The sequence below is a fragment of the Hemicordylus capensis genome, chromosome 2 (assembly GCF_027244095.1).
Source record: "Hemicordylus capensis ecotype Gifberg chromosome 2, rHemCap1.1.pri, whole genome shotgun sequence".
NCBI classification, from domain to species: Eukaryota; Metazoa; Chordata; class Lepidosauria; order Squamata; family Cordylidae; genus Hemicordylus; species Hemicordylus capensis.
In genome coordinates this window covers 194987916-195011615 of record NC_069658.1, presented here as the reverse complement: position 1 = coordinate 195011615, position 23700 = coordinate 194987916, and the positions used below count along the sequence as shown (strand labels likewise).

Here is a 23700-nt window from a genome sequence, read left to right as displayed (position 1 = left end):
ATGGCTTATCCCAGCCAGTTGCCTCAGAGCCCGCCCCCCCTTCACTGGCTCCACTTCCCAGAGTCTTTAAAGGGCACTCACCTATACAACAATTTCAACTAAGCTGCTGATGGGGAGAAACAATGGGATGGCCTCACAAGTGATCTGAGGGACAAACATAGATAATTGTTGTGCTTTTCCTGCTGTTTCTAGACTATGTATCAGAGAGACTCTTTGCTGTTGGTGAGTGTTATAAAACGGATCCTAGAAGGGGAGCAAGCAGTTATTCGCAAAAAGGTATGGGATTTTTCAACAGTTGTTCTCTAGATCTAAAAACATTTAATACCCCCCAGCTATAGAGTACCTGGACAAATGCAACCCAGCCACCATCAACCTCATGATGCCTCCAGGGCAGCCAGTGTGTGTATCCTCTGTATCTTTTATGGGGCTCCTTGCCAAATCCAGTTCTGCCCATGCCGTCTCTTACATCACTCTGGAATCCAGAATGTCCCACAAATTCATTGATGTCTATACACAGTTGTACTGTGCTCCTAGAACAGGGGTGGGCAATCTTGGCCCTCCACCGGTTGTTGAACTACAAATCCCATCATCCCCAGACACAATTTGGTGGAGTCGTAGTTCAGCAACAGCTGGATGGCCAAGATTGCCCACCCCTGTCCTAGAACCATGCTACATCCAGACCTTTTTCATGCAATGTCACATTGCAGTGATACTTATTTGTTGTTGCTGTTGTCATCAGTATCACCCTATTGAAAGTATTTTATCGTTCTTTACTGCAATGGTTGAGTTAATCTGCTGTTTTGGAGGCTTGCGTAAAAGGCACAGACTGACAAATCCTTTCTGATCTGCAATAGTGGTAAAGGATTGCTCCATTAATGCTGCCTTTTGCCACCCTCTCACTTCCCTTTCAAAGCCTCCAAATCTGGACTGGAGTGCCTTTTTTTTTTGGTTCCACATGGATACTGGACATTTCATTTTGGAGGGGTTAAGCAAGTGAGATGTGGCTGTGCTGAAGTTCTAAGCCTGTAACCCCTCACAGGACTCTAAATATTTATCCTAGGGGGAAGACAGATGGAACATTTTAAAAGAGGTAGAGATTGTTTGATAGGGCTGTCATTGTCCTCCAAACAAACATAAATGCCTTTATCCTGGAGGAAGATCCAAAATGGTGGGGAAAAGATTTTAAAGGTCTTCAGCATACTTCAGTTAGAAGTGGGGGAAAGCTGAATGTCATGGGCAGCTATTGACTACTGCATGTGACATCGTTCACACACCTCCATCCAGCCCCACACCCTGGCTCCCATTCCCATTCTCAGAGCAATTTTGCAACTGTTCAAAACTGGGTTTAAATTTTGGAAGGTGAAGGATAAGTCGCATTTTAACACATATGTATTTATGTATTTTATTTTATTAACATATTTTTATACTGTCCAAAACGTACATCTCTGGGCAGTTTACAACAAAACAGAAAGTAAAACATTAGTTAAAACAAAAACGAAAAGTTTAAAACATTCCAACAATAAAACATTACAACAGAAAGTAAAACGTTAGTTAAAACAAAAACGAAAAGTTTAAAACATTCCAACAATTTAATTTTTTTTAAAGAATATTTTAAAACAGCATTAAAACCATTAAAAGAATATTAATTAGCAATAGCACTTAGCAATAGCACTTACATTTATATACTGCTCTATAGCCGGAGCTCTCTAAGCGGTTTACAATGATTTAGCATATTGCCCCCAACATTCTGGGTACTCATTTGACCGACCTCGGAAGGATGGAAGGCTGAGTCAACCTTGAGCCCCTGGTCAGGATCGAACTTGTAACCTTCTGGTTACAGGGCGGCAGTTTTACCACTGCGCCACCAGGGGCTCTTTAAAGACTTTTTAAAAGCTGTCAGAGATGGAGAGGCTCTTATTTCACTAGGGAGCACATTCCAAAGTCTTGAGGCAGCAGCGAAGGCCCCTCCCTGGGTGGCCACCAGACGAGCAGGTGGCAAATGCAGACGGACCTCTCCTGATGATCTCAGTGGGCGGTGGGGTTCATGCAGAAGAAGGTGTTCGATTAAATACCCAGGGCCCAAACTGTTTAGGGCTTTATAGGTTATAACCAGCACCTTGTATTTTGCCCGGAAACATATTGGCAGCCAGTGTAGCTCCTTCAATACAGGAGTTATATGGTCTCTCCAAGATGACCCAGAGACCAACCTGGCTGCCGCATTCTGGATCAACTGTAGTTTCCGGACCACATACAAGGGCAGCCCCACATAGAGCACATTGCAGTAATCCAGTCTGGAGGTTCCCAGCAGATGTACCACTGTTTTGAGGTCATCTATCTCAAGATACAGACGCAGCTGGCGTATCAGCTGAAGCTGATAGAAGGCACTTCTGGCCACCGCCTCAACCTAGGACACCAGGGAGAGGCTCGGATCCAGAAGCACCCCTAGATTGCGTCTAGCAGCAAAATATGCAGCATTTTTAAAAACAAGTTTTTAAGTTTTTAACAAGGCAGTTCACTTCAGCTTCTGGATTTTATAATCTACTTAATTTAAACTAATTTGTCCACTTAATTTAAGATTTTTACATTAAGATTTTCTCATACCCTTTTGTTATATAAACTGCTTTGACCACTCATTGAAAAGCGGTACATACATACTTTTTTAAAAAAACAATAACTACTATTACTATTAATGAAGTGTCATACACATACATATTCCCTAATTCTTGGAAAGGAGCTAAAATTGTGCTTGTACCTAAACCTGCAGCTACCTAATGGCAGCAGGGAGATAACTTGCCTAGGGAGCAAGATGTTGCTGGTTCGAATCCCCACTGGTATGTTTCCCAATATCAGGCAACAGCAATATAGGAAGATCGGCATAATCTCATACTGCGTGGGAGACGGCAATGGTAAAGCCCTCCTGTATTCTACCAAAGAAAAGTACATGGCTCTGTGGTCACCAGGAGTCAACACCGACTCAATGGCACAACTTTACTTTTACTTTACCTAAACCTGTCCAATATGGGTGTTATAGACCAACACGTCTCATTAACATGAATTTAAAAATATGGACTTCTGTTATTGCCGATAGGTTGAATAATATTATCCATAACTATACACACCCTGATTAAAAAGGCTTGATTAGGAAATTAAGGTTATCTACAAACATATATTGTATGCTGGATCATGACCGGCATGGGAGTGCTAAAGTGAGATGTCAAAACTGCATTGGAAGCCCTGAACGTTCCAATTTCTCCCCCCGCTCCGCAGTTCCAGCACCTGCCCGTCTGCATCCAAAGCCAAAGGGAAGAGCTGAAGTTTGCATTCTGTCTGCAGAGGCTTCAGTACAGAGTGCAGGAGATCCAGGGACTCCGGGAGACCTTGAAGCCGCTGAATGACAGCACAAGAGGTGAGGATGTGGAAATGAGCCGTTGAAAGCTCTGAAAGGATTAAGTGTTGAAGGAACTGGATGATGATGATGATGATGATGATGATGATGATGATGATGATGATGATGGGGTTTCAGAGAGTGGCTCCCCTTTCCGTTGGGCTGGCTTGACACCAAAGGCAGCCAGAGAATCTTCATGGCATGGCTGTCGTCTTTGAATCTGTCGAATTATGGACAGCCTGATCATCTGTTATATTGATGGGCCCAAATCAGCTATGGATATTGAGCTGGGGAGGGGCAGCAGATCCAGCAGCTGCAGGCCGGTGAGGTGATGCCCGTAGGGGATGGTGGTGGGGCAGGATGCCCATGCTTGCTGCCCCCGGGGCACAGTCACCACCTTAGGCTGTTGCCTCACTGACAAGCCACCCCTGGTGATATCAAAGCGCTTCATGCGGCCAAGTCTAATCACCGTTCTCTAGTTGTGTTTGTTGGAGTTTGGAGGGGCTGGATTCCTTCTCTGCCCCAACTGCAGCAGATAACGCACAGGTGGGAAGAGCACTGCTAATTAAGAGTGTCTGGAATCCTGTAATTAAGATTTAAGGTAAAGGTTTATTTAGGAGATACATGCTGGATAGAGAGAGAGCCTACATGCCTAGCTGCTAGCTACAAGAGGTGCAAGGGTAAGGAGGAAGACACAAGTCTGTCTCTCAGGTGAGAGAAGAAACCTGAGACTCAGTCCAACAGAGGGGATTCGGGTCAGGCAGAGAGTAGACAGAGAGGTTTCCGTTACTCACTGGGGCGAGTCACATGATTGTCCTGGGCAGGCTGGGAGGGCACGGGGGGGGGTGGCGGGAAGCTGAACTTAAGCTATCTTTCCCCCAGACATCCAAACCATCCGTCATCAGCACGGCTCCTGCGTGCCCACGTGGACAGCCCTGCTCTGTGGAGCATGGTGGAGGGGTCTGGGCAACAAGTTCCGGCCTCCAGGCATCCCTCAGAGCAACTCGTGGCATGCTCTCTATGCGCCCATCTCTGTGACTCCTTAGGCTGCGTGCAGCCAGCCTAACCCTGCTTTGGGGCAGCCCAGGCAGGTTTAGGCTGGTCGTGAGAACAGCCTCACTGTCTCTCTTCCCTAATGCCCCTAGTGGTTAACAGAGTTGCTGGTGCAAAGGGTCAGTGCCTTCCGCAGCTTACATCTCAGTTTAATGATAAAATACGCAGTTAGAAACAATGCTTCACTTGCCTAGTGGTTATCATAGCTCTTTATTAACAGATTTCAATTTTCAGAGTAGGGCTAGCAAACAAAATACATTGTTCAACAGCCAGACTATTTAGGACTAAGCACCATAGAAATCAATGAAACAAGTTAGTCATGACTAACCTGAGTCCCATTAATTTCAATGGGATTTCGGCATAGCTAAACATAGTCTGGAATGTTGTTGCTCAATGTCCATTATATTTCTGCAAAACATATTTGATGTTTCTCTTCGGTGACCTACAAGAGCCTTGTTGTTGTTGTTGTTGTTGTTGTTGTTGTTGTTGTTGTTGTTGTTGTTGTTGTTGTAGTAAGGAAGATAATACTGTTTGAAACTGTCAATATTCTTCCCATTCTCCTCTTCTCAGGAGAGGAGAGCTGGTCTAGGAGAGGAGAGCTGGTCTTGTGGTAGCAAGCATGACTTGTCCCCATAGCTAAGCAGGGTCTGCCCTGGTTGCATATGAATGGGAGACTTGATGTATGAGCACTGCAAGATATTTCCCTCAGGAGGTGGAGCCGCTCTGGGAAGAGCAGAAGGTTCCAAGTTCCCTCCCTGGTTTCTCCAAGATAGGGCTGAGAGAGATTCCTGCCTGCAACCTTGGAGTAGCCGCTGCCAGTCTGTGAAGACAATACTCAGCTAGATAGACCAAAGGTCTGACTCAGTATATGGCAGTTTCCTATGTTCCTATGTTCCAGCTGATCCCGCCTCTAGTTCCCTCACCTTCCACTGATGTTTCCCTTGTGTTGACTTTAAATTGTGAACCCCTTGGGACAGGGGCCTATTTTCTGGTTCTTTCTAAAGTGCCATGAACATTACTATGATGGCACTGTAGTTCATTTGTGTCCTCTCCCTCTCGCTCCATGCCCCCCCTCTCTTTCTCTCTCTCTCTCTCTCTCTCTCTCTCTCTCTCTCTCTCTCTCTCTCTCACACACACACACACACACACACACACACTTCTGCTTTTACTGACCACAGCAAGTTTTGAACAAATTCCCCAAAATATGAAGTCTTTCAGAACTGTGAACAATTGGTGACCCTCCCATGAAGTATTGAGTGGGATTTCTTTGGATGATCCCAATTTGGCCATCAGAACCCAGGAAATTGGCAATCTTATTTTTTAAAAAATTCTTGACCTTTTCTCAACTGGAGCCATTTTCTTGTTTGGGAACAGTGGACATTCAGCCCATGGTACCAGCACCTGCCCCATGCTCCATAAAGATTATGGAGCCATCTTCAGGAATAAGAAGCCGATGCCCTTAATGGGGCAGAGGGGCTGGCTTTCCAGTGGCCACTATTGCATACCCCAGCATTAGACTCCTTGAATAGCATAGGGGTAAGCCTAGGACACATGGGAGAAAATTATTTGGTGGGCAATGGGTTCTGGCAGGAGATGGTGTTGAACAGAATCTTTGACATGGAAGTAGCAACTGGGGAATGTTTTGTTGAAACTTTGGGTGCAAAGTTATGGGTATGACTCTTAGGGTTTCTGTTGGGTGGGGGAATTTGGCCTCCAACCTATCTGAGTTCGACACTAGTGCCATGAAAGATAGTTTTTGACGAGATACTTTCCCCCACAGGGAAAGGACAGGACTTCTGTTGTTCTCTTGCCTCTTCACTCATAAAGAGCTAGCAAATTGTGTGGCAGTGAGTCAGTCAGTATCAAGGTTTCAGTGAGGGAACTCACTGAGCGCAAAGGTCAAGTGCTTCTCTTTCCTCTAAAATCTGTAGCTGGAGAAGTCTGTAGAACACTGTTGTCTCTCCTGTAAGCCTCACAAAAAATCCTGAACTAGAGTTTGCACAATGTTAACCTCTACAGGTGTTAATTGTGAATTTGTCTTCCTTAGCTTCTCGGCAGCGAAACATACTGGACCCACAGTTTCCAACTCAAGAGAGCCTGCAAGTGAGTATGAGTCACCCAATTAACATGGCCATTCATTTATTCCACAGGCACTGGCTGGCATGCAGACAAATGCTGTGCTTAAGTAAACATATTTCGCCAGTGCAAGGACATTGCACAATTTTGAAGCCTGGCAGGGGGAGGGGGAACCTCTATGGACCCCATCCCCCGGCCACCTCCAGGAACTCCACCGAGGGGAGTAAAAGGTAAAAAATGTATTTTAAAAAAATAATTTAAAGGTCAATGAACCCCCTGGGGGTTCGGGTTGACCCCGAACAGTTGAATGGAACTGGTTCAACCTCGGACAGCTTCGAGGTCGAACCTGTTTGCACATCCCTAATCATTTATTGGGATTGATATACAAGTTGCTGTTGAAATATGACTCAGAAACAGAACAGATTAAAGACTACGAATAAATGGATGCAAAACTTAAACAGGACAATTGATATTCAACAGTGGGAGTATCAATGGAAGGAGAACATTAAATTTACAGCAAACAGTACCGTAAGCGAGAATTGGTACAAAATGTGCTTTCATTGGTACATTTCTCCTGTGACCTTTAGAAAGAGGAACAGCAATTACCCAGGAGATTGTTGGAAATGCAAGAATCATTCAGGGACATTTTAATCACTTGTGGTGGACTTGTGGCAAAGCACAACAATTTTGGGAAAAAATTCATCTTAAGATGCAACAAATTTTAAATATAAATGTTCTGTATTCACCAGAGCTTTTTTTGCTAATTATGACTAAACCCCGTATACCTACTAAATACACAGAGTTGTCCTTATATATGATTATTGCCGCTAGGATTCTTTATGCCACCAAGTCACAAGCAATCCTGACTTTGGATGAATGGCTACTAAAGCTATGGGAATATGCTTCAATGGCTAAGGTCGCTGCTTATTTGTGGAATAATTCGGATGAAACATTTGTGTTAACATGGGAACCTTTCATAAATTACAATATAGTACATAGTCAACATCCACACCCAAGATTTGGTTTTTTCTAATACCGCAGGTTGACTACTGTATTACTTATATCTTATACTTTTTTGTATTATCTGCTGTGAAGGCGAAGGAGAGTAAAGGGTGGAAGTGGAATCTTGGATTGTCATTTGTAATATCTCAAATGTACGTGTTGGAAGCTCAAGATATGTTAATGCAATCATGTTGTTTTTTATTTTCTTAATAAATTAAAAAAAAAAGGAAACGTCTTCCTCAATCCATACACATTGCAGGGAGATATGCAAAGAAGATCAAGCCACTGCATGCTAGCTGGGGAGTTTATTTATTTATTTATTTGTTCAATTTCTAGACCGCCCTTACAGAATAGCTCAGGGTTAAGGTTGCACAGCTGTATGTATGTATGTTCAGTTCAGTTCAGTTCAAGGTTTATTACAGTCTATGACCAGCACAACAAGGAAATAGAACAGAACATATAACACAGTTTAAGATAAAAGCATAGTACCACTTATATCACAATACACTAGGGTATATTACTGAAACCACCGAAAGCCTCCCAATCTTAAGGAGGGAGTTAATTACTAAAACTCAAAAATTTATAAATAAGACAGAGTGAATATACAATTGAAATAAAAACATAAATAAGAATTAAAAAGATAACTGGTCAACAGTCTCAAAACCCACCAACTATACTATAACTAAAAAGCTATAGGGCAGCACTGGATTTGTTAATTAGAAGCCGACGCAGTCTTCCAGCTGCCGCACAGAAGCCCGCCACTTTCCGAGTAATGGCAGGAATACTGTCTTCAAGCAGGAAGGCCACATGAAGTCTAGGCGAATTTCCTGGGGAACGAGCCCGCAATGGAAATATTAATTCTAGATGTAAGTCCCTATAAAAGGAGCAATGAAGCAGAACATGTTCAATTGATTCAAGTTCCCCATCACCACAAGGGCACAGACACTCCGCATAAGGAGTCCCACTGTAGCGACCTTCAAGAATAGCTATGTATGTATGTATGTGTGATAGTTGTGCAATGCCTTAAATCTATTTCTCTGGACGGTTCGCAGTAACCATCCACCTGCCCCTTCCGTGTGTGTGTGTGTGTGTGTGTGTGTGTGTGTGTGTGGCAGTGTTGTCTGAATGCCCCTTCTGTGTGTAGTGCTCACCTCATGAAGTTCCCCTCTGTGTAACTGATTTGTGCTGGACCATACCCATCATTTTCTTCAGTATCAAACAGCTTGTCTCCTCTCATAGTCCTTTCACACTCTGTTCCTTGGAACAGCCAAGGAACTAGAAGACACAAAGAAAATGGTGCTGATGAGATTTCAGATCTGGAAGAGACAACAACAGCTGGCTGGGAATGGAACACCCTTCGATGAGGATTTGGGTCACCTGCAGAAGAGGTAAGTATCTCAAGTGAGAGCTTGGCTTGCTGTGTCACCTCAACTGAAATGTTGCTGCTCTGGAAGTTTTGAAAGGCTGATATACTCAGGAAGCCGAATTCTGTAGCCAACACCACCTTCTGCACTTGTATGCAATTGCAATCCCAGTGTATGTGCATGGTACAGTGCAATCATAACATAGCTTTGGAAAACTTTCATTAATTGGGATCCAGTGCTTAGATCACTTGCTGATCAGCTAGGATATTCCTTTTTCTAAATAGTCACCTAGTGGCATGGTGGGGAAATGACTTGACTACCAAGCCAGAAATTGCCGGTTCAAATTCCCGCTGGTATGTTTCTACGGGAAACACCTATATCGGGCAGCAGAGATACAGGAAGGTGCTGAAAGGCATCATCTCATACTACGCGGGAGATGGCAATGGTAAACCTCTCCTGTATTCTACCAACGAAAACCACGGGGCTCTGTGGGCGCCAGGAGTCGACACCGACTCGAGGGCACACTTTACCTTTAACTAGCAAATACAGAACACCCTTAAAGTTCAATGTAAATGTGACTGCTGTGCCTCTTGACCAGCTTACTTGGCTCTTAGAGGTTACTGATATGTACATCAGAATCGGCTTTATACTGAATCAGACCATTAGTCCATCTAGCTCAGTACTGTCTACACTGACTGGCAGAGGCTCTCCAATATTTCTGGCAGGAGGGTCTCCTAGTCCTACCTGGAGATGCCAGGTGAGTGAAACTGGGACATTCTGCATGCAAAGCAGATGCTCTCCCACTGAGCTACAGCACCATTGCCTAAGCAAATTACACCAGAGAGTGCTCACATGTAGTCACCCATCCAAATGCAAACCAGGGCAGACCCTGCTTAGCAAAGGGGTGACCCATGCTCACTACTGCAAGACCAACTCTCCTCTCCCTAGTCTTATACTCTTGGCTTGATTGTGGTATTTGGGATGGGGGGAAATCTCCTATCTGGAATGTCTCCTGACAGGTGTGAAAGCCTCGTGGATGTTTGGTTCCAGCTCCGCCTGCAGCTGGTAGCCTCTGGAACAGAGCTGAATGCTGAGCTCCAGTCTCGTCTTCAGGAGCGCCTGGATAATGTATTCAGTGGCCTCGTCAAAAAGTAAGGAGAGTCCCCTAGATCAGAAGGGAACCAAAAAACCACTGAGCAAGCTCTCCTCCCCTGCCACTCAAAGCACGGACCTCCCCTTATCCGTTTCCCATAGACTGAACAATGCAGTCTAGAACTCATCATGTCAGAAGCCAAAAACTGTAGTGAGGAAGACGTCCCATCTCAGGGCGCAGAGCATATCCTGCAGAAGTCAAAGGGAGTGAACCTCAAGAAACCCATTACGAGGAAGGACAGGCGTCAGGTCTCCCCTGGATCCTGTGGCACAGGGCTTACCCCAGTGGTGAGAATCTGCAATTGAACCAGACCTCTGCATCCCATCGTCTTTGTTTTAACCTAGTCGGTGCTTCATCCCACTTCCCTGTGAAGGCCTTAGACGTTGCAAGCAGGGCAGGCTCCACACTGAAGGGGGCTCTACGCCAGCCCTCCTGGCTTGTCCCCTGCACTTCCTGGGTGGGCCCTGAAAGAGTTGCTCTACCACCTCAATCACGCAAAAGCTGTGGACACAGAGCTGGCCTCAGTGATTAGCAGTGGGCCCTTCTGTGGGGCCTGGGGCCTCAGCAGCTACTCAACAATGCTGATTCCTGATGTCCCCTGGCTCCAGCCTTTATTTTCAGGCCACTCTGAAGCCCTGTTTCCATTTGCCTCCACATGGAGGCTTTACACACCCTATACCTCCTTCGGAAGAGAGTGTGTGCGTTCAGACACCAGCCAAACTTACTCCAAACTCCTTGGACCCACTCCACACACAAGTCAGGCTCTGTGATGCGAATTCTAGCTTATCTCGAGGTGTTCCCAGATTTTTTAAATGCTGGTTTTAAGCTACTTTTTCTGAAAACGCCAGAGAAAACAGGGAGAGGCACTAACGTAGAATTATTAGCATGCTAAGAGGGGTACTCTCTTTACAAATGCAGATCTATCTCTGCAGGGAACTCTCTCCTCCTCCCCCCTCCCATTGGCTAGGGAGGAAAACACTGATGCCTGCCATGTGTACTTGCAAAAATGAAAGCTGAGAGCAGAGGGGAGAGCCTGCTTCCCTCAATGCAGCCGAGTGTGATTCAATGTGGCTCTGCTCAACATTTACCCTGAAGCCAAATGTGAATAACCTCATCTATATCCATTGTGAGTGGTGGGGGGAGTGGAGTTGTGCTGACCAGCCTCTGGGGCCTCTGGCTGCTAATTTTTATTCTAGATCAGGGATGCACAACTTCAGCCCTTCAGCTGCAGTTGGACTACAGCTCCCATCACCCCCAGTCTCAGTGGCCAATAGCCAGGGATGATAGGAGTAGTAGTCCAAGACCAATAGGAGGACCAAAGTTGTGCAGCCTGCTCTAGAGGGACATTCTCTGTCAATCTCAGGATGTGTGGCCAGTTGCAGCAGAACTGAGAACTGATCCTTCTGGCTCACCAGCTTTCTGACCTCAGCTGTGTGTCTATTCAGCTCATTCCTGGTGGACAAACAGCCCATACAAGTACTGAAGACACAAACCAAATTTCAAGCCACTGTCCGCTTCCTGCTGGGGCCTCAGCTGCTGAAGCCTCCACATACCAGCTTCACGGTCACCGCTGACATTGTGTCGGAGAAACAGGCACGGGAACTGGCAACTGGACACTCTGAGACCATCTTCAGGTGAGCCCAAGTCACTGCAACTGCATTGCCAGGCCCCCATCCTCCCCAGACCTCAAAGGCACTTCCGCCCAAGGACATTTCCTAAACATGCTTTTTGCTTGTGCAACTTGCTTGTCATTGAGGCACAGTTGGGGGGAGGATTGCGAAGAGGTTGCAAAGGCTTTTGCAGTGCACACAAGGGAAGGCTCTGGTATGGGTCTTGGTCCCAGTTCTGTTTCAAGCGCACCTCAGAGGAAGATCAGCCAAATGTCCGGATATTGTGTTGTGATGTCTGTAGAAATGGCTCCCAGTTCTCAAAGCTGGAGAAATTTTTTGCTTTCCTGTACGTTTTCTTGTCTTTTGGCTTTGTGTGATAGTACTGAGCTGAGAGTTGTGTGGACAGGATCCTAGATGCTGCTGTTTATGAAAAGCGGAAGCAACTGCACCAAGATGGCATTGGGAAGGTGTCCCTCTGTTCTGCTGTTGCAGGAAAAGGTGCCAAAAAATGGGCAGCCTCCACTTGCTTGTCTAGCCTTGGCGTGTCTTTCGCTGATCCTTTCATGAGATTATCTTCTTTGGACTTCCAGATCTTTTATATCCATAGTTTCTTCTCTCTCCACCGCCCCCCACCCCACTCTAGGCCACACACACACACACACACACACACACACACACACACACACACGGTTGTCCATCCATTATTTGGTAACAGAAAGACTCCATGAATAGAAGAATGCATGATTATTGGACCAACAGACCTCTTTTTTCACATGCCTGGATGCTGCTGAAAAGTTAATAGGCCATTGGAAAAAACTCACAGCTGGATAGCTGTTAATATATTGCTCTTTGCAAATGGAGCCTGTGGATAGGCACAGAGCCTCTGCAAGTCCCCAGTATGGGTAGAGGGGCATTGGGTTTTTTTGGGAGGGACTATAAGGCATACCCCACAATATTAGTGTTTAGGGGGAGCCTGGACCTCCCCGCCCTGGGAAAAAAAAGTCACGGCTGGAGAAGCAGAACACACATGCTTTGCAGCCATGGAATGCTGAAACGAAATTCTGAAAAGAGGTTCTCCTTCTCCTGTCAGTCAGCAGGGCACAGCCAATAACTTTGGAAGTTTGAAGGGAGAAGGATGAGAGAAAAATTAGGAGAAGGCAGTGAGGGAGAAAGACCATTGATAGTGGGGACAGTTGGTGTTAACTGTCAAAAAAGGGGAAGAAAATGCCAAACACAAAAACAAAGGGATGTCCTCCAAAAAACAAAAAGAAGCAAGCATTAACACAAAGAAGGGGTGGGGAGTGAAAGCAGCAAATATACTATACCAAACAAGAAAACAGAGTAAACTGTTCCAAGAAGATCCTCCCTTCTCTACATTTTACCTTCCTGCTACTGACCAATGCTAGGGATGTGCAAAACATTTTGACGTCAAAACATTTCGCCTCGAAATGGGCTGAGTGTCACAAGCTTGGAACAAAACTCTGTTTCAATTTGAAACTTTTTGACGTTTCAAGCTCCATTTTGGAGGCCTGTTTTTCCTTTTCTGGTTGGTTTTCTGCCACTGGCTTCCAATTGGCTTGTGATCTCCTTCTTGGTTGGCTTGTTATCATACAAATCAAGTGTTATCATGGGCAACTGTGCCCCTGTTGTCACATTTACTGTGTGCTTCTGCAGTGTTTTTCAAGGCACAGCTGCAAAATGCATTCCAAATTGCAGTGCAAAACTTGAGAGCCCTCTGTGAGTGCAGCTTTTTCCGTCCATAAGGAACAATGGGGAAACTCGAAATCCCTGATTGTTCCCCATGGGTAGCTCCTAGGATCCTGTGGGGGCTTGGGAGAAAGGTTAAAAATTTGTTAAAAATCACCTGCTTGCCCATTTCTTTTGTGGGTTGGGTACACTGTTCCCTCTAACAGGGATTCCCAGATGTTGTTCACTACAGCTCCCAGTATCCCCTTTGGCTGGGGAGTCTGGGAGTTGTAGTCAACAACATCTGGGAATCCCTGTTAGAGGGCACAATGGTTGGGTGGTAGGTAGCACCCATCATGCCCTACCACTCATCCCACTTTGGTGTACCTAGAATCTACCCATGGGGAACAATGGGGTGTTTTGAGTGTCCCCATTGTCCCCTATGGCCAAAACACTCTAAAGGTTTTGAGGTTTGTTCCATCAAAACAACAAGGTTGACTGTGGTTTGGGCAAAACGTTTTGGCCACCTATGTTTTGTTTCGAGCTTGAAACAAATGCAAAATCCATGTTGTGCATATCCCTCATCAGTGGCCTGTTCTGTCCCTTCCTCACTGATATAACACATACAGTTTCAGATCTGACGTGACGTTTTTGTTGTGGATTCCACTTGTAAACATCTATTCGACATCTGTCGTTTTGGCTGGGAAGCTAGATTAAGCTGTTGGCATGGGCAGCAGCTGCAATCAGACAAACAATTTCAATAGGATATAAATGGAGTTTGATTTAGGATCCAATTTCCTTTGTCTTTTGTTGCCAAACCTGCTCTGAGTATGTGATAAAAAGCTGCAACGTTTCAGCCCTCTGTCCAACTGGTAGGCCAGATCCCTGTTAACACTGGATAAGAATCAAAAGAAGGAAAAGCTCTGAGGCCCAGACTAGGTTGTGTGTCAAAACCAAATCACTGTCTTTTATTTTTTAATCAGTTTAAGTTGTGCCTGAACAAAGTATCAGAAAAACATTAATAAAGTTTGATAGCTATGTCCCTGACTTTGTTTTTCATTACTCTTTTGGAGCTGACTATCTATCTATCTATCTATCTATCTATCTATCTATCTATCTATCTATCTATATAGTCAGAGAGAGAGAGAGAGAGAGATAGTCATATATATATATAGTCTATCTATCTATCTATCTATCTATCTATCTATCTATCTATCTATCTATCTAGTCAGCTCCAAAAGAGTAATGAATAACAAAGTCAAAGTCAGTGTGTGTATATATATATATATGTGTGTGTATATATATATATATATATATATATATGAGAATGATACAAGGCTGCCAATCATGGGAAGATTATATATCACAAGTGAGAACCTGCAATAATTTGCCATATGTAAAGAGAGTTAGGCAATGATAACCACTCCCAAACAGAGTGTAGGGACTGGGCAGGATGACTGGAGGGAACAGGTTGTCCCTCTGATGCTTCTTGAAGTTCTCAATCAACTCAGTCTACTTGTGGCTGGCCTGGCCTTTGCGGCTAAGAAAATCCTAGTGGCCTGGGCAGGAGGCCATTATCTCCTAGTCCCTTCTTAAGTTTTCCTGTGTATTAAGATCTGCCTCAGATGCCCTTTTCTAGGTCCTGCCATCAATGGAAGTGAGGACAATGGTAAACACAGAGAGGGGAGATTCTCACGACCAACAAAAATCGGGCTAGGAGAGCCTAGCCCAATTTTTGTTGGTCGTAAGAACCACCAGGCTCGCAGCCGAGCCCGGTGGTTCTTGAGCGGGTAACGCGCTCGAGAACCCCTGCTAAAAAGCAGGTTTGCAGAGCGAGCGCTCCAGCAAACCTGCTTTTTAGGCTTGTGAGTAGCCGCGGTGCGGCTTCGCGCCATGCCTACTCACGAGTAGACCCCCGACCGGGAGGCGAAAAGCTGCCTCCCGGCTCGCGGGTCTTCCCAGTATGCCCTTCGTGCTCACGCAGGACATACTGAGGCTTGCGGGGGCCGCGCGTCCTCCACTCCCCCCACCCCCCGCCGGCTCCGTCATGGAGCTGGCCACCCAGGGCTCCCTGCTCTTAGCTCCTTGCGGGCTTAGCCCACTCTTCCTGCTCACCGGTAAAAACCGGGGCTCACTGATCGTGAGACCCGGTCTAGAGAGATCCTTCTCTGTGATAGCATCCCAACTTTGGAACATCCCCCCTCTCCCAAAGGGTTAGCCTGGAGCCCAAGCTTATTATACTTTGATGCCTGTTTTCTGTATTCATAAGAACATAGAAAGCTGCCTTATACCAAGTCAGACTGTTGGTCCATCGGTACCAGTATTGTCCATCAGTACCGGACAGTTGGTATCAGTATTGTTTACACTGACTGATGGTGACTCTCCAAAGTTTCAGGCAGGAGGTGTTTTCCCCCTCAGTCCTACCTGGAGATCCCAGGGACTGAACCTGGGACCTTCTGCAGGCAAAGCAGATGCTTTGCTTCTGCACTATAGCCCCATTTCCAGTTATGCTGCTGCTGGGCATTTAGATTTTTTGTTATTAATTTTGTTATTGAGAGATCCAATGAGAGAGCCAGCTCAGTGAGCCAGTGTAGTACAGTGGTTAGAGCGTTGAGCCAGGACCGGGGAAACCTGAGTTCAAATGCCCATTCAGCCACGAAACTCACTGGGTGACTCTGGGCCAGTCGCATATTTCTCAACCTAACCTACCTCACAGGGTTGTTGTGAGGATAGAAATAACCATGTATACCACTCTTGGCTCCTTGGAGGAAGAGAGGCATATAAATGTAATAAATAGATATTTATTGGTATCGGTATTGGAGTTAGTATTGTAAGCTGATCTGGCAATCTTTACATTGAAGAGTGGGATATTCAATATCCCGATTTATAAATGGACAAATGTTAGTGACAGTCCTTTGGGGAAGATTGGGAGAATTTTGTGTCCCCACATGCTGTTTCTGTATGAGGATTTCTCTCCATGCTAGAGAACCTTTGCAGCCCTTCATCATAAGGTGAACATCTGCAGTTGCCTTCTGCTGAGTCAGACCTTTGGGTCATCTGTGTCCATTTTGTCTACACTGATGGGCAGTGGTTCTCCAGAGTCTCAGATAAGCATCTTCCCGAGTCCTACCTGGGGAGGCCAGGGACTGAACTGTGACTTTCTGCATGCACTGAGCTATGGATACTCCTAGAGATTTGTGGAGCAAAGGTCTAGGGGATGCCTCATTTTTCACAGGACTGCTCCATCCACTGAGTATTGAAGAGTATTGTCAACAGTGACTTGCATCAACTCTCCCAAGTTTTAAATGGGGATCTTTCCCTGTTCTACCTGGGAATGCCATGGATTCCACCTGAGACCTTCTGCATGTAAAGCAAATGCTCTACCACTCTGCTACAGCCCCTCCTCATTGATGAGTAATCTCAGAATTACATCCTCCTAGCCTCTGGAGTCCGACAAAATGGGGTAAAGGTTTTGCAAGCAATTTCTAAGCAATTTATTCCAGTTGCTTGTTTTTACTAGCTTTTTAATACAAAAACTTCAATTGCTTTTCTGTGCTCTTTGGTGTAGCACGAAGGGCTAGAAACCCAGGCTGTTTTTAGTTTTCCTCATCTTTATAGTGACATTGCAAATACCCACATGTTTACTGTTTGTTTTCATAGGAACATAGAATCATAGGAGGAAGCTGCCATATACTGAGTCAGACCATTGGTCTATCTAGCTCAAACACTCCTCTCCCCTCCCTCTTCAAGCTCCTCTCCAAATTTAGGTCCAGGAGAGGGAGATGCTTGTTCTCTTGCAGTAATATCTAGTAATATCAAGGGAAACAATCAAACACTTTGGAAAATCTTTGCCCATTAGATCATTCATGTTAAGTGCCTGGATATGTGGGACTAAAAACTCTAATTGTTCAAGAATCACATTCAAAAATTTGAAAACCGCCAGCTTAATTAAGAAAATATGATCTCTGTGGCTCTGGCAAAATGTGCTTTTAGAGTATATCTAGGATGAGTGCATTGAGGAAGAACATGAGCGCGGACATCTTATCGTGTGTTGTGAATAAATCTTCATCCCTGTTGTCTCAGCTTTGAATGATAGGATTAGTTCCTGAGTTAGAAGTCTGATAGTAAGGTAGGTGAATCCCTTGCTAGGCGTAGGCACCTTCCTTGCACTCTGCAGACATGTGTGTAAGTGTTCCTTTGTTTATAACGGTTAGTTGTATGTATGTATGTATTTATTCTATTTTTATACCACCCTTCCAAAAATGGCTCAGGTTTGCATAGAGAAATAACAAATAAATAAGATAAACAAAATGGATCTCTGTCCCCAAAGGGCTCACAATCTAAAAAGAAACAAAAGAGAGATACCAGCAACAGTCACTGGGAGTACTGTGCTGGAGGTGGATAGGGCCAGTTACTCTCCCCCTGCTAAATAAAGAGAATCACCACATTAAAAGGTGCCTCTTTGCCCAGTTAGCATGTCTGTTATATGTCCAGTGGGCCCAACCTTCTTAAAATAATGTATGCTACCTTGGATGCTTTTTTGAGATGGAAAGTTACTTTCTTGGGGAAAATAAATGCATAAATACATAAAAACCCATACTAAGCCCGCAATAAGGCCTCCTGGGCGTCTTCCAGATTATACGCTACAACAGTGTCGCTATCTGTCCATTAAGTGTGCTTCTGTACTGCCTGTATTTTGACATCGCAGTCCCTGTGCTGTCAGCAAGGGGCCATTCACATTTCCGATGCCTTCTTTTGGATTTCATCCTCATGGTTTAGTCCTACAACGCTGCATGTGTGTTGCAAAAAAATAGCTATATTTTCCCATTGTAGGAGGGCTGCACAAGCTATTTGTGTTTTTAAAACGATCCAGCCAAGCCGAAGCATTTTACTTCTGAACAGCATGTAATCTGGAAAGCGCCCTGGAGTTACTTTCCCAGCAGTGCAGGTGGATATTACAGTATCCCACCTGATAAGTTCTAGAACAACTTTCTTTTTATGTTACGATTATGCTTCAGTTAGAAATTGAGAGCTGTATTTGTTGGGTCTAGTGCAAACCAGCCTGTTGACCACATGGGCTGAAGAAAGATGTAACGTTTCAAGAGTAGATGGGGGCAATTTGAAGTCTCATCACTGCCCATAGTAGATGTAGCAGATTAAAGCCTTTGTCTCAGAGCTACTTCACGAGGAAGGAAATGCTGACTCATCCCTTCAGAGCTGCCTGGCTTGGCTTCTCCTAAAACTCTTCTGTATTTTTGGTAGGTTCAATAATGACTGCCACCACCACCCCTCTTTTTGACAGAGCTTGAACCTCCCTGGGCTTGAGGGAGAATCCCAGGCAAAAACTCTCTTTATTTTTCTATTAGATAAGTACAAAAATCTTCCACGTGCAAGCCTACACGTGGTGAAAAAACTGATAGCTGCTGAACACCTGAGGAGAAGTGTTTGCACCAAAGAAATCCACCTTTAGCGCCCCCCATCTTCTGGAGTTTAAAAGTTTTTGGGTTTTTTTTAAGTTATTATTATTTTTAATCATATTTGTTTTTATATTTTTTAGCTCAATGTTTTAATGTGTCTTTTTCATAAACTTGTTTTAAAATTTTTATTGTGAGCCGCCTTGGGATTTTCTTAATGAAAGGTGGGGTATAAATTTAACTACCACAATAAATAAATAAATAAAAACCAACTCAGAGAAGTTTGTAAAAGAAAAGAAAGAAGAAGAAGAAGTTTTATTCAAGTAGATCTATCAAGTAGATAGATTGCATCTATCTGAGGCTTTCTCAGCTTCTAAGTACAGTTGAGAATAATTAGTAGGATTACAAAAATAGGTTGTCTTAATGCACATTTAGAGTCTTTTGCAATGCCCTAGGAGTATTGAGCGTTGGGCAGTGTTTCTTAGTTTAATTACATTACAGATAAACAATAATAGAACAGTATCACGAATATACAAAACAGACACCAAAGAAACAGAAATTCTAATGCAAAGTCTGACTAAACAAACATTTCCCTAGACTAAACTTCCTGAAGTCAAAGCCCAGGCTTCCTTTGCTTGAACTCACCAAACTCTGGTTGAGAATTCAAGCTTCCAGACTAGCCTGATCAAGCTGGAGGCTAGGGTGTGGATGGCCATCCTCTGCTACTGGCTCAGACTATCCTTTTGCCCAGTTGGTCTTGCCCCCCTAACCCTACTCAATTATCACCAATCTAGATGGATTCAGACAACTGAGACAAAAATAGCTACCCTGGGTCTTTTCCCCTTCACCTTGTTTAGTATGGTTTACGACCAGGTGAAAGCCACCATCAAGCCATGCATTATAGACATTGAGCATCAAACCGATCTCAGCAGGGTCCCCAACTTTCATATCAGTGATGGGCTTAGATATTCTGCCTCCCCAGCAGCATACCTCACCCAACTGGAGGTTCCAAAACACAGAAGAGTGTTCGCACTGGCTCGCTGTCATGGCCTCCTTTCAGCAGTGCTAGAAGGTCATTGTAGAAGGACTCCATTTGCAGAGCGACTATGCCTTTGTGGCTTAGGGCAGTTCAAAACTACCGAGCATGGTCTCTACTGTTTCTTCTATAGGGACATTTGCTCCTCCCTCATCCTCCCATTACTATGCAAGTATCCAGGATGTTTGAGCCAATTCTACAGTTCCTTGCTGTTCTCTGACTCTAAGCCTGCCATGAAGTATAGCGTTGCCAAGTACTGTGCGGCTGCGATCAGCATTCGTTGGCGGATGGTAGGTAGTGAGTCCTATCAGCCTCAATCTGACCCTTGGTGACGCAGGACGGACTCTACAATTGTTCACTCAGTACTGATTCAATAGAAAGACTTACACTCCTTCATTTTTTTAAATTATTATTATTTGACTGCTCCTTGTAGTCTGGCTGTTACCCAGCTTTATTACTTAGGCTTTTTTGTATTTCTTTCTTCTCATGTCTTTTAATCTTTTTACATCCATTTTTATGCCCCCCTTTTTATGCATTTGTATTACTTTTCAGGCATCTATGCCCTCGTGCTTCTGATGTACTTTCTACTATTTTTAGTATTTTTTAGTATTTTAGTATGAATATGTACCTTAAGTACCATTCCATATGTAATAACTTTTTATCTACTCTCACTTTTAACATGTAATCACACTTGTACTTTATGCTGGTCTATGACTATAATAAGACTGATTGATTGATTGGATTCAAGCTTCCTGCCCTCCTGGCTTTCCAGGACCTGCAGAGTCATTTTTCTGCAGCCATCCTTCCGGGCCACATGTCCTCCTCTAACAAAGAACTGCCTTCTTCCTCCCAACAGCTCTCTAGGCACCACCCACCTGGTGTGCTGATTGGCTGAGCCCTGGAGTTCACCATCTGTCAGTCAAGACAGGGTTCACTTCCGGTTAACTCTTTAGGGGGAGGGGTGGCTGATCACTACAGTATGTGTATGCATTTTCTGTTTATCAATAGACTCCAACCAAACTTCTGCTTTTTCTTTGTTCAGTTCAGACTGAACCAGGGGAAAGCTGGCTGCTTCTCTCAGAATGGTGACAAATGGTGATTCAAGAGTTCTGACTTTTTTACCAGGACTTATTGGGTAGCAGCTGTGCATCACAGTAGCCAAATGCTATATATTTATCTTACCCTCTTGAGGCTCACAGATATTTTGCAATTGATATTAAATGTTTTCATACTTTTGTTTAGTAAAAGAGAGAAGGAAATCACATGTATATAAATGCATATGTGCCTTTATAAACTTTTTAATGTGCAAGACCACCTACTTGCCTACAGAGCAGATACAATCATTTATTTTAAGCATTATTCAGTGAGCAAAGTTCATTTTGCCTCTCTAGAACTAGAACTAATGAGGCTATTCTCACACGTGGCTAAAATCGGTCTAGGGAAGTCCAGCCCAATTTTAGCCGTGCATGAGAACCAACAGGAGCCATGCAACTCCCACTAGTGGCTCAATGGCAAACCCTCCTGGGTAGCCCACCTCTTAACCTGGGTTTCAGGTGCAAGGGTGACCAAAAAGCAGGTTAAGTGATTGTGTGTTGGTGTAGTGCAGTATCGCACCGCACTGACTCATGAGTAGCCCCCTGATGGGGTGGCTACAACAAGCCTCCCGGCGTTGGGAGGATCCCAAGAAGGCACCTCACACTCACACCGTCCTTCCAGAGACTTCCAGGGGCTGGTTGGTGATTGATTGATTGATTGATTTGATTTGATTCGATTCGATTTGATTTCTATACTGCCCTTCCAAAAATGGCTCAGGGCGGTTTACACTGAGAAATAATAAATATATAAGATGGATCCCTGTCCCCAAAGGGCTCACAATCTAAAAAGAAACATCGGATAGACACCAGCAACTGTCACTGGAGGGATGCAGTGCTGGGGGTGGATAGGGCCAGTTACTCTCCCCCTGCTAAGTAAAGAGAATCACCACATTAAAAGGTGCCTCTTTGCCAAGTTAGCCGGGGTGGTTAGCCCCCAAACTCTGCCACTTGCATCAGCTCCGTGAAAGAGCCAGTGATTGTTTGGGCGGCCGATCCAGCTGCCCAGGGACAACTGAGCGATCATCTGCGGGGAGAGCAGGTCAAACCTGCTCTTTCTGCAAACCCCCTTTAGGGTCTTCACACTGCTCTTGTGAAGAGCCTCCATGTCCTCTTTATTTAAAATATTTTAAGGGAGAAAACAGGCTTTATTAGCTTGGTTGCATCTCTCATCTCACACAAACAAGGCTTCTGATTGCCTTTATTATGTTTGTCTGGGTGTAGGGCTTTTGTGGTCAGATTGGAGTTGCAACCAAAGTGGTTTAGCTGAAGCCATTCTGGGAAAAAATGTATTTTCTCAAACCAACTGTAATTATTAACCACTTCCTGATATTGAATACATACTGAGGCAAATCTCACGATCAGGGAGAGGAGCCCTAAGGGGGGTTGCGGGGAGAGCGGGATTAGCCCCGCAGATGATCCCTGCAGACCCGCAGATGATCAGAAGGCAGCCCTGGGTGGCCGGATCAGCTGCCCACACAACCACCATGGCGACACAGCCGCAACGGCAACACACAGCAACACACAACCAAAAAGATGAGGTTAACGGAACACTCTCTCTGTTAACCTCGGCTAAGGGGAGGGTTATTTAGGGCACCTATCTGTACGATCGCCCCAAAGCGGGCTAGGCTCCCTTAGCCCGCTTTTGGGCAATCATGAGAATCGCCTCACTTACTAGGTTAGCCATAATGCAAGACCATGGGGCTCTTCTTACAATCAGCAAAAATTGGGTTAGGAGAGCCTAGCCCGATTTTTGCTGATCGTGTAAACCACCAGGCTCGGAGGCGAGCCCGGTGGCTTGCAAGCGGCTAGCCCGCTTTTGAAGCCCTCCCCAAAGCCCAGGTTTGCGGAGCAAGTGCTCAGCAAACCCGGGCTTCCAGATTGTGAATAGCCGCAGTGCGGCTCTTTGCCGCGGCTACTCACAAGGAGACCCCCGGAGGGGAGGCAAAAAGCCACCTCCCAGCTCTGGGGGTCACGCAGGGCATACTGGAACTTCCGGGGGCTGCGCGGCCCATGCTGTGCTCCCCCCAGCCCCCACCAACTCTGTCATGGAGCCGGCAATCGTGTAGGCGGCCGATCCGGCCGCCCAGTGCTCCCTCTGCGATCGTCTGCGCTTAGCCCGCTCTCCCCGCTCACCCCACCGAACCTGGTCTCACAGATCGTGAGATCCGGCTCCATGGTTGGTTTAGCTTGACTTTGAGCCGGGTCTCACGATCCGTGAGACCCAGTTCCATTTGGTGAGTGGGAAAAGCGGGCTAGGCCCACTCTCCCCACTCACGAGCGGGGAGGGAGCCCTGGGTGGCCGGATCGGCCGCCCACACGATGGCCGGCCCTGAGACGGAGCCGGCGGGGGCTGGGGAGCTCGGGGGCGCACGGCCCCTGGAAGCCCCAGTATGCCCTGCGCGAGCGTGCAGGGCATACTGGGGAGACCCCCGAGCCAGTAAGCTACTTTTAAGCCTCCCGGCTGGGGGTCTACTCATAAATAGCCGTGCCGCAGAACTGCGCCGCGGCTACTCACGAGCAGTTAGCCTGGGTTTGCGGAGCGGTTGCTCCGCAAACGTGGGCTAAGAGGTGGGCTACAAGAGCGAGTTAGCCGCTCCGGAACCACCGGGCTCGGCTGCGAGCCCGGTAGTTCTAATGATCACAAAAATCGGGCTAGGATTTTCCTAGCCCGATTTTTGTGATCGTAAGAATAGCCCCTTTGGCTTGTATTAATGTCTAAACTCAAGCCTGCTCACATACTGGGGCAATTCTCACAATCAACAAAAATTGGGCTAGTAGAGGCTAGCCCAATTTTTGTTGACCGTAAGAGCCCGGTGGTTCTTGAGCG

At 45.5% G+C, this 23700-nt stretch overlaps 1 protein-coding gene across 4 annotated transcripts in view; it reads left to right on the top strand.

The window, feature by feature from the left end:
- The window catches only part of STAT6 (signal transducer and activator of transcription 6), a 177949-nt gene that overhangs the window by 123493 nt on the left and 30756 nt on the right, over positions 1-23700 (top strand). For all 4 annotated transcript variants that reach the window (XM_053294032.1, XM_053294030.1, XM_053294033.1 and 1 more), the window contains exons 4-9: positions 193-276; positions 3268-3406; positions 6486-6541; positions 8756-8904; positions 9900-10031; positions 11479-11667. In XM_053294032.1, coding sequence (XP_053150007.1) covers positions 193-276; positions 3268-3406; positions 6486-6541; positions 8756-8904; positions 9900-10031; positions 11479-11667 — 749 coding nt within the window. The remainder of the gene's footprint in view (positions 1-192; positions 277-3267; positions 3407-6485; positions 6542-8755; positions 8905-9899; positions 10032-11478; positions 11668-23700) is intronic.